The sequence below is a fragment of the Fukomys damarensis genome, unplaced genomic scaffold (genome assembly GCF_012274545.1).
Source record: "Fukomys damarensis isolate Sample0158 unplaced genomic scaffold, DMR_v1.0_HiC HiC_scaffold_37, whole genome shotgun sequence".
NCBI lineage: Eukaryota > Metazoa > Chordata > Mammalia > Rodentia > Bathyergidae > Fukomys > Fukomys damarensis.
Genome location: NW_022900949.1, coordinates 41,106,414 through 41,115,816, shown reverse-complemented (window position 1 = coordinate 41,115,816; position 9,403 = coordinate 41,106,414). Strand labels below are relative to the sequence as shown.

The window sequence follows — 9,403 nt, the reverse complement described above, 5'->3', positions numbered from 1 at the left end:
ATATATATGCATGCAGCTCTTATCAGGCTGTATCTTAGAAACTTAGATTGAGACCCAAGCATCTGTTTTAATGCTTCCTAGATTATTTCCTCACACCGCAAGAAGGCTTCTTTCTATAAGACTTACATTCCTCTGTCGTCTTTGTGCCTCCCACCCTGTGCCTTTGGGGGACTTTGTCCCATCCACTTGGTATAGCAGTCCTGTGTTCCTCCTAGGCTACGTTCTGCCCAGCCACGTGACTGAGGAGATGCTGTGGGAGTGCAAACAGCTTGGGGCGCACTCCCCCTCTACCCTGCTGACTACCCTCATGTTCTTTAATACCAAGTAAGTGTTCTAGAAGCTCCCCACTAAGAAGAGTGGAAACTCCAGCAGGACTTCTCAGTTCCTCCGATACACAATTGGAAATCTTTGAGCTCTTGAAAGCCAGCCTCACATGGCTGCATTAATTGTGTGACTGGTAAGGCAAACAGCCTTGCCAAACCCCTACCATCCATCTTATTGTGGCTTTTCTGCTGGACATTGTGCTTGGGTACAGGCCTGTCCAGACCCTGGGAGTGTGGGCATTGGCTCCTCTGAAGCATTGATGGGTGATGGTTAAGCTATGGTATCCTCCTGGCACCCCTCCTCTGCCTTGCTTTCACTTGTGGTACAGGTACTTCCTGTTGAAGACAGTGGACCAGCACGTGAAACTGGCATTCTCCAAGGTCTTACGACAGACAAAGAAGAACCCCTCTAATCCCAAGGATAAAAGCACGAGTATCCGGTACCTGAAGGCCCTTGGAATACACCAGACTGGCCAGAAAGGTAGGGGAAGAAGGCAGGGATGGCAGAAATAGATACTACTTGTCCTTCCCTGCCCTTGTCCTGATTAGCATAGTGATGATTATGAAGGTTATGGTTTTCTACTCCCTTTCTCTCTGGCCAAAAAGTTCAGACATTTCTTCTGGAAGCAGAGAAATGCTGGGGAAGGTAGCCTCTTTTCTTCCTAGTCACTGCCCATCCCTCATCCCTTTCATCCTCTCACCCAGTGTTTCCTAGAGGGGGAGGCTGAATGCCTGAGTTTCCTGAGCTGGGCCTGAGCAAGACAACCTAGTGCCAGGTCTGTGATGGTTGTGGTGGGTGTTCTATAGTTACAGATGACATGTACGCAGAACAGACAGAAAATCCAGAGAATCCACTGCGGTGTCCCATCAAGCTCTACGATTTCTACCTCTTCAAATGGTGAGGAGGCTTTATCCACTGGCTGATGCTGTGTACATGTATGTGTGTGTGCATGCATACTTACATAAAGATCTCAGGAGAGAAGCTTTCCCAAATTGAGAGTAAAATCACTCCAAAAAGGGAACTATAAAAGCAAACTTAGCGCTGGCATAAAAATGGTCCCTGACAGTCACTTTTATTGAAGAAGGTAGGGAGACACATAGATGCCACCTTCATCGCATTCTGAACATTGCTCTGCATCGTTCTGGTCCTGACCATTCATTACTGCCTTCTTTTATCTGTTCAAGGGACTTCTTCCCTCGGCCTAGGCTTCCTCTTATCCCTGAAGTTTGGTACGTGATCTTCACAACAATATCAGAAGGATCTTTACTGGTTGCAGATGTTAGTATATCATTTAGATTAAAACCTTCAGTGGTTTCTCATTACTCCACAAAAACAACTTTTACATGAACTCTTACATGGCAGCTGCTGGTGTCTATCCATGTGCCAGCAGCACCCCTACCCCCGCAATTTCTGTCCTGGTCTGAGACATCTACCCCAGTTAGCTTCTTCACACTCAAGGGCATCATGCTAGCTCCTCTCCATAAACACATGCTTTCCTAGGAAGCATCTCTAAATTCACTCCCTGTTCCCTCTGGCTTAATCACTTTGTGTGGTATTTGTATAACTTTAATTTCTGTCTGTCTGCTCCCTTAATCTGTATGCTTCATGAGACAGGAACTAGTTATTTTTATTTAGTATCCACTTAGTGCAGAACGAGTAACTGTTAAAGGATGGAGTGTGCTAAGTACTTGACAGAGTTAGAGCACCATGCGAGAGGAAGTAAGCCCAGGCAGGGGCCCTACATTATGACCATATTACTGAGTAAAGCAAACTGTGAACAAATCACTTGAAGACAGGAGTGATGACAGGTGGAATATAGACGGCCTCCAGTAGTCAAGCCTAGAGGGGCCCAAGGCAAGTGCAGTTAGTGATTGATCACATCTGGCTTGTGTGAAGCAGACTGTTAGTGGTTTGACAGTACCCGAGTGAGAGGTCCTAGAGGTGGTGTGTGGTATATGCATGGACTTCAGTAGCTGTACTGGGAGGTGGGAGGGTTGAAGTTATAATGGTATTTATTACTCAAGCTTTTACTGACATATTCTTTAGTCCCCAGAGTGTGAAAGGCCGGAATGACACCTTTTATCTGACACCTGAGCCAGTAGTGGCCCCAAACAGCCCAATCTGGTACTCAGTCCAGCCTATCAGCAGAGAGCAGATGGGACAAATGCTGACCCGGATCCTGGTGATACGAGAAATTCAGGAGGCCATTGCCGTGGCCAATGCGAGCACCATGCACTGAGATTCCTCAACCATGGTACAAGAGAAACCAGCCAGGAAAACCAGAAAGACTTTCACACTAAAGAAGAGGCCTCCATTTTTTTTTTCTTTTTTTATTGGTGTAGTTATAAAGCCTTTCAGGCTACTTCTGTTTAAAATGTAAAAGAAAACTTTGCCCCCTTTGCATCTTCATAGACCTGCAGCAGACTCCTTGGCCTATGGGGGCTTGAGGTTTCCTGAGAGCCAGATGTCCTAGAAAGTTGCTGGCTGACTTTTTTATCTGGGCCGGAGGAAAGGACTTGGACTGATAGGAAAAATGTGGCCCCTTCCCTTCCTCATGATGGAACTAATGATGGACCGACCTCCAGGGAGTCTTCCCAGCTGGCTGCCACTCTGGACTGGTGCACATCACTGACCACAGAGGAACCATGTTTTCTTCATGTTCAGACATAAACCTAGCATCTAATGGAAGAAAAGTGAGGGGAAATTCAATTATGATTTATTAAAGACAATTTCTATTACACCCTCCTTTGACAAATGACATTTTAGATGTTAAAGTAAAAACTACCATGCTTTTTTTGGCCTAACATTGAGGCCTTAAACCTGAGGCTCCTGTGCCTGATGGAATTCTTGTAACATACACTTGTGTATCATATAAAGATACCAATCTGTTTCTCTTATGTATTCTTACTCTAGTTGTTTATTAAGAATGACAAGCACGTCTTTTCAACATGCTAGTGAACGTCGCGTGTTTATTTGGGGAGGAGTCTGGCTCGTTAATGGAACAGGCCAAGGGGAGCGGGGTGTGGGGCGGACAGGAAATAACCTGGGTGCTCCGCAGAGCGGCGGCACGAACTACGCATGCGCTCTTTCCTCTCCGCTAGCTCCACCTCTGCCGTACATTGCCGGCTCCGCCCGCCCGCCCTGCGACCTGACGTCAAAGGGGAGCGCGGTAGAGTGACGGAATTATATTGGCGCGATCCAGACGGCGGAGGCCTCTAGCGTGGTTCTCGGAGACACGCGGTGGTGTTCTGTGTTGGCCATGGCTGACTACCTGATTAGCGGGGGCACATCCTATGTGCCGGACGACGGACTCACGGCACAGCAGCTCTTCAACTGCGGTGACGGCCTCACCTACAAGTGCGGACTTAGGGGGTCACATGGGTGGGGAGTGGGGCGGCACCCCGGGGTAACAGGCCAGATGGGGTCTTCAGTGGGGCCCCCTTGGGCTCAAGCACGGGGCCAGGATCCGGGAGTTCCTCACCTTTCCCGGGCGTGGGGGTTGGGAGAGCCATCTCGGCAGTACTCAGGATTTCTGGCTTGAGACTCCGTTATTTGGATCGTGGAATTGTCAGTTCGCGAGGAACACTGATGACAGTTCAGTGGCAGAAAAGACCCCGTCTTCATCTCCACCCTGTGCTGGATTGCCTGTGACCCATGGGTTCTGTGCAATTCACTACTCAGAGGCCTTACAGCATGGAGTTGGAGTCTCAGGGTGCCAGAAACCTGAGAGTTCTACTCCCAATTTATTCTCCTCTGCTGCAGCGATTTCCTCATTCTCCCTGGATACATCGACTTCACTGCAGACCAGGTGGTGAGTATGATCAGAAATTGGATGCTGAGCGTCAAAGTGTATTAAGGTGCTGTAGTTGCTTGGTCTCTGGACTTCCTTTCCACATTGGGCTTGGGGGTAGATTCTATGGAATGACCTTTCTGGTTGGCATGCAAATCATATAGAACCCATTTAGGATGGCTTGGTACAACCCTGAGGAGTACGCAGCATTTTGCCACACTAGTAGTTCTTTGTCTCTGTAGGACCTTACTTCTGCTCTGACCAAGAAGATCACACTCAAGACCCCACTGGTTTCCTCCCCCATGGATACAGTCACAGAGGCTGGAATGGCCATTGCCATGGCGGTGAGCTCCGTGGGGTTTGGAAGGAGTCACTGTCTCTCTTAAAAATATGCAAGCATACCTCTCTTACCTTTACTCATCTATTCCCTGTCTTTTGTTTATCCTGTAGCTCACAGGAGGTATTGGTTTCATCCACCACAACTGTACACCTGAATTCCAGGCCAATGAAGTTCGTAAAGTGAAGGTCAGAAGGGCAAGGATCATGGCCAGAACTCCTGGGAATTGTGTTGAGGTGGGGTGGGAATGGGGTAGTTCTGTTAGTTTAGGATCTTTTCTCTCTACTGTGGGTTGTTACTGAGAAGGGCCCGAGATCGTATTTCTTTCCCCCCCAAGATTTTTTCTTAAGCTAGCAGAACACCATCAACTGCATAGTGCCTCTAGCCCACCCATGTGTCAGAAAGGTTGATCCTGTGGTTTTGCCAGAGGGGAATTTTAGCCACAGACCCTATGCTTTACACCAAGAGCATGAATGTGGTTCAGAGGTACAATGTACTTTCTCACTATCCTTTCTAGAAATATGAGCAGGGATTCATCACAGACCCTGTGGTTCTCAGCCCCAAGGATCGCGTGAGGGATGTTTTTGAGGCTAAGGCTCGGCATGGCTTCTGTGGCATCCCCATCACAGATACAGGCCGCATGGGGAGCCGCTTAGTGGGCATCATTTCATCAAGAGATATCGATTTTCTCAAGGAAGAGGAACATGACCGGTTTCTGGAAGAGGTAGGTAGCATTGGCAGAGCATTGCTAAGCCCTAGCAGCCCCTTACAGAAGAAAGGTGGCTTCTTTTGTCCATCTGACATCTTGGAGGACCTCTTCTATCCGGGAAAAATTAATGTCCAGCCATATTTCTCACTGCTTTATAGGGTTTGTGCCTTCCTTTCCCCTTTGAGGGGCTTGCTAGTATTGTGTTCTTTGCTACCAAGGGAGGGGCAGTGCCCACGTGCCATCAGCCCTCTCCTGGTGCTTACACTGCTCATGTGTTGTGCACTACAGCATAAGGGGCTGCTATACTCTGGAAACTGTTGAGGTCTATAGAGCAGGTGTGGTCTGGATTCAAATAGATGAACTTGGTTCTGGAGCCTCCCTCTGAGTTAGGGTAGGATCTATGGAGAGGTTTGTACTCTGACTGGCCTTCATGACTTTCCTCCTTTTCAGATCATGACAAAGAGGGAAGACTTGGTAGTAGCCCCTGCAGGCATCACATTAAAGGAAGCAAATGAAATTTTGCAGCGTAGCAAGAAGGGTGAGTCCTAGAGGTAGGAAGGAGCCTAGAATTAATGTTCATGGTCCTGACTCATGTCTGACCTGGCTTTAGGAAAGTTACCGATTGTAAATGAAGATGATGAGCTGGTGGCCATCATTGCTCGGACGGATCTGAAGAAGAACAGGGATTACCCACTTGCCTCCAAAGATGCCAAGAAGCAACTGCTGTGTGGGGCAGCCATTGGTACTCATGAAGATGACAAGTATAGGCTGGACTTGTTAGCCCAGTCTGGTGTGGATGTAGTAGTTTTGGTGAGCTACTGCATAAACATAGTGGGATAGTAGGGGCATTTGCTATATCACAGTCTAACTGGGACTTCCTTTCTGTCCCAGGACTCTTCCCAGGGCAACTCCATCTTCCAAATCAATATGATCAAGTACATCAAAGAAAAATACCCCAATCTCCAAGTCATTGGAGGCAATGGTAAGAGTGAGACACTGGTCTTGGGGTTCAGGATGGGAGGAGCTGGGCTCCTACCTGGATCCTCACGTATCTTTTTCTTCCTTCACTGTAGTGGTCACCGCAGCTCAGGCCAAGAACCTCATCGACGCAGGTGTAGATGCTCTGCGGGTGGGCATGGGAAGCGGCTCCATCTGCATCACCCAGGAAGGTGAGAATATGCACCAGTAGGGCCTAGAGACTGTGGCTTCAGGTCCCATATGCCCTGGGGCCAAGCACTCTTATGGGAACTACACTGAGTTTTCCAAGATGGGCAACTCTGGGGCCAAACAGCCTCTTGGATGGGTGATATGGCTGGAAGCAAGAAGAGTTCTTGTCATCCCTCACCTACTTCCCTGCCTAGCCTGGCCTCCTTGCTCCTGCTCTGCGCCCTCTCTAAACTCTGGTCTGTTTGTTTTATTTAGTGGCTCCCAAGATCCCTCCAGACATAAAGTCCCACAGCCCCAAATGCCCTTCTACTGTCACGGGCTGCTATAGTAAGTCTGGCCCGGCCCAGCTGCCCACTGCCCGGCTGCTTGGTTGACTGTAGCTGTAGCTCTCAGGGTTTGTGGTGCTGATGGGTGGGCAGGGCAAACAGATGTACAGACCATGGTTTAGGGCTGCTTGGGATCACAGCTCCCTCTTCCTGGGTTGCTCAGAGCAGGACCTAGGCTTCGTATCTTATAAGATAGGCATGGCGCGAGGACCTACTCTGGAGCCTGCTCTCCCTTCCACATTACCATTGCCCTGATCTTGCCTGAGCTGCCCACTGTGCAGGGGAGAAGGGTTGGGCCTGACTTGGTGCCTCTAGGTACTAACTGCATGGAGACTCCTGTCCCATCTTGCTACCAGCTGGGACTGCATGTGCCTGAGGCTGCCCTGTGCCCTGCACACATGCACATGCCAGGGGTAAGGCCAGCACAGCTGTGTATACAGTTCACACCAGATGGGGCAGCAGCCATCCAGACACCTTCATCAGTCAGGCTGTCATCCTGGCACACATGTAGCCAAGAGCTCTTGGGTACTGAGGCTGGCTTGTTGCCTGTCCCCACTATCCCCATGCTTCTGTTTATCAACAGTGTTAGCCTGTGGAAGGCCGCAAGCAACAGCAGTGTACAAGGTGTCAGAGTATGCACGGCGCTTTGGCGTTCCTGTCATCGCTGATGGAGGAATCCAAAACGTGGGCCATATTGCCAAAGCTTTGGCCCTGGGGGCATCCACAGGTGAGGTCCAGTACCCTGGAGCCTGGTGTGACTCCTTCCCCATGCTGTTCAGACTGCCCTGTGCACTTTTTTCTGCCCATAGTCATGATGGGCTCCCTCCTGGCTGCCACCACTGAAGCCCCTGGGGAATACTTCTTCTCTGATGGGATCCGGCTAAAGAAATATCGTGGCATGGGTTCTCTTGATGCCATGGACAAGCATCTCAGCAGCCAGAACCGCTATTTCAGGTGACCAATCGCCCCACCCTTACCCTGCACTGCTAGGGCTCATTGTTGCTATGACTTTGCCCACTGTTTGCATCTTCCTACAGTGAAGCTGACAAAATCAAAGTAGCCCAAGGGGTTTCAGGAGCTGTGCAAGACAAAGGGTCCATCCACAAGTTTGTTCCTTACTTGATTGCTGGCATCCAGCACTCCTGCCAGGACATTGGTGCCAAGAGCTTGACCCAAGTCCGGTGAGCTGCGGTGGCTGAGATATGGGTAGTGGCTAGTCGTTCTAGGGTCAGCTATTTACTGCCTGTGACTGACACCTGCCCCTCTTCAGAGCCATGATGTACTCTGGGGAGCTTAAGTTTGAGAAGAGAACGTCTTCGGCCCAGGTGGAAGGTGGTGTCCACAGCCTTCACTCGTAAGTGATGTTGTCCTAGCTCCTGCCATGCCTTGTCCCACCTTCTTCTTGTGTTGAACTCATTAGGTGGTCTCTGCCTACAGGTATGAGAAGCGGCTTTTCTGAAAAGGAACCCATCATACCTCCTTGGTTTTTCAATAAAAGTTTGAAAATAAAAGGGATGCTTATCTTTGAAGTCTACAAATATACAGCACCCCGGTTCCCAAGGTGTGCCCCATGAACCTGGAAGGAGGTAGTTCTGGTTCAGAGTTCTACCCTGGACAGTCAATGGGACTGGGATCTGCTGGGTTAAGACATGAATATATACTCTAATGGCTAATGGGGAAAGCCACTGAAGTGCCCTCAAATCTGCATGTGAGCAAGCTGTGGAACTGTGATTTGATTTCTTACCACCACCTCACCACCACTAAAGCCCACTGATTCAACAGCCCATGGCCAACAACACACCTGATGAAAAATGAGATGTATACATTATCCTGGCAAGCAGGACATTGTTACAAAGTGCTAAAGGGGAAGAGGTCAGTGTAGGCTCTGCCACTGCCAGTGCCCTCATTGACAAGGGATAGGGGATAGGTTCCTGGCAGTTCATTCTGGAGCTTGGGCCGGATAAGCCAGTGAAATTTCTCCAGGTGGGGGGATGAGAGCAGCTCCCGCCACTCGGCGTTCATGACACAGGAAGTTGAAGGTAGCACAGGCATTGGGCTGCAAAGAAAAGGCCAGCATTAGCCTGCCGGAGGGTAGGCCATAACTCCCTGATGTTTCCAAGTTCTGGGACTAACCGTATCCTGCACTTCCATGGCAATACCCCGCTGCCTCATAGCCTGCAGTACCGGGGGATGCAGCCTCTCGGTCCTGTTTCCGGTGCCCACCACAACGATCTCTGGGGAAGGGAAGGGTGGGTCAACTACAGCAAGGGCATGAAGACCCGGATCTTAAGGCTTCAACCCTGTCTTCAGCCTACCTATTCTGGGCTCCAGCATCCAGAAGAGGGAGAAGCTCTCTTCAGTGATGTCCCGGTAGGATCCCACCTGAATGGGTAGGGGCCGATTCAATACAAATACAGGAAACCTTTTTCCCCAGGTCCACCTCGAGGCCACTGGAAAAAGCCAGGTTGAAGGGGCACGAGGAGGGCAGACTCACGTTCCACTGCAGCACGGAGTTCGGGAGCAGGGCGCACGGCCCCAGCACACGGCTTCCGCTGACCGTGAAGCCGCGGCTGCTGTAGCTTTCGATATACATGGCGTGCGGGAGCTCGCGCTGCAGCAGAGAGATGTGCGTCCGCTGGTACAGCTCGTCGTCCGCCGGCGAGAGCCGGTGCCAGCGCCTTGGTGTCCTGCGTGGTGAAGGGCAGGGTCAGGGCACGGGGAAGCGGGACTGGGCCCGGCGGGGTGCGTGG

The 9,403-nt window shown here is 50.3% G+C and overlaps 3 protein-coding genes across 11 annotated transcripts in view; 2 read left to right on the top strand and 1 right to left on the bottom strand.

Annotated features, from left to right (window-relative positions):
- Positions 1-3,219, top strand: part of Qrich1 (glutamine rich 1) — a 50,030-nt gene extending 46,811 nt beyond the window's left edge. For all 6 annotated transcript variants that reach the window (XM_010615612.2, XM_010615613.2, XM_010615611.3 and 3 more), the window contains 4 exons: positions 216-324; positions 653-804; positions 1,131-1,221; positions 2,371-3,219. In XM_010615612.2, coding sequence (XP_010613914.1) covers positions 216-324; positions 653-804; positions 1,131-1,221; positions 2,371-2,563 — 545 coding nt within the window. In that variant the 3' untranslated portion in view covers positions 2,564-3,219. The remainder of the gene's footprint in view (positions 1-215; positions 325-652; positions 805-1,130; positions 1,222-2,370) is intronic.
- On the bottom strand, positions 2,639-9,397 carry Ndufaf3 (NADH:ubiquinone oxidoreductase complex assembly factor 3). 3 transcript variants are annotated; one of them, XM_033759767.1, is made up of 6 exons: positions 9,148-9,397; positions 8,969-9,035; positions 8,787-8,887; positions 6,197-8,709; positions 3,806-4,254; positions 2,639-3,003 (listed from the first exon to the last, which is right to left on the bottom strand). In XM_033759767.1, the coding sequence occupies exons 1-4, from the start codon at positions 9,244-9,246 to the stop codon at positions 8,593-8,595; spliced, it is 384 nt and encodes a 127-aa protein (XP_033615658.1). In that variant the 5' UTR covers positions 9,247-9,397; the 3' UTR covers positions 2,639-3,003; positions 3,806-4,254; positions 6,197-8,592. The 3 variants fall into 3 exon arrangements, with proteins under 3 accessions (XP_033615658.1, XP_010613905.1, XP_033615657.1); XM_010615603.2 differs by lacking the exon at positions 3,806-4,254 and having other exon boundaries at positions 6,197-8,084; positions 8,455-8,709; XM_033759766.1 differs by lacking the exon at positions 3,806-4,254.
- Positions 3,441-8,164, top strand: Impdh2 (inosine monophosphate dehydrogenase 2). 2 transcript variants are annotated; one of them, XM_010615604.3, is made up of 15 exons: positions 3,441-3,681; positions 4,087-4,135; positions 4,357-4,458; positions 4,565-4,639; positions 4,969-5,175; positions 5,611-5,698; positions 5,771-5,970; positions 6,052-6,142; positions 6,234-6,329; positions 6,583-6,654; positions 7,237-7,380; positions 7,463-7,607; positions 7,691-7,834; positions 7,924-8,007; positions 8,091-8,164. In XM_010615604.3, exons 1-15 carry the CDS (start codon positions 3,584-3,586, stop codon positions 8,110-8,112), a joined length of 1,617 nt encoding a protein of 538 aa, XP_010613906.1. In that variant the 5' UTR covers positions 3,441-3,583; the 3' UTR covers positions 8,113-8,164. The 2 variants fall into 2 exon arrangements, with proteins under 2 accessions (XP_010613906.1, XP_010613908.1); XM_010615606.3 differs by lacking the exon at positions 6,583-6,654 and having other exon boundaries at positions 3,442-3,681.
- Positions 9,398-9,403: the final 6 nt, after the last annotated feature.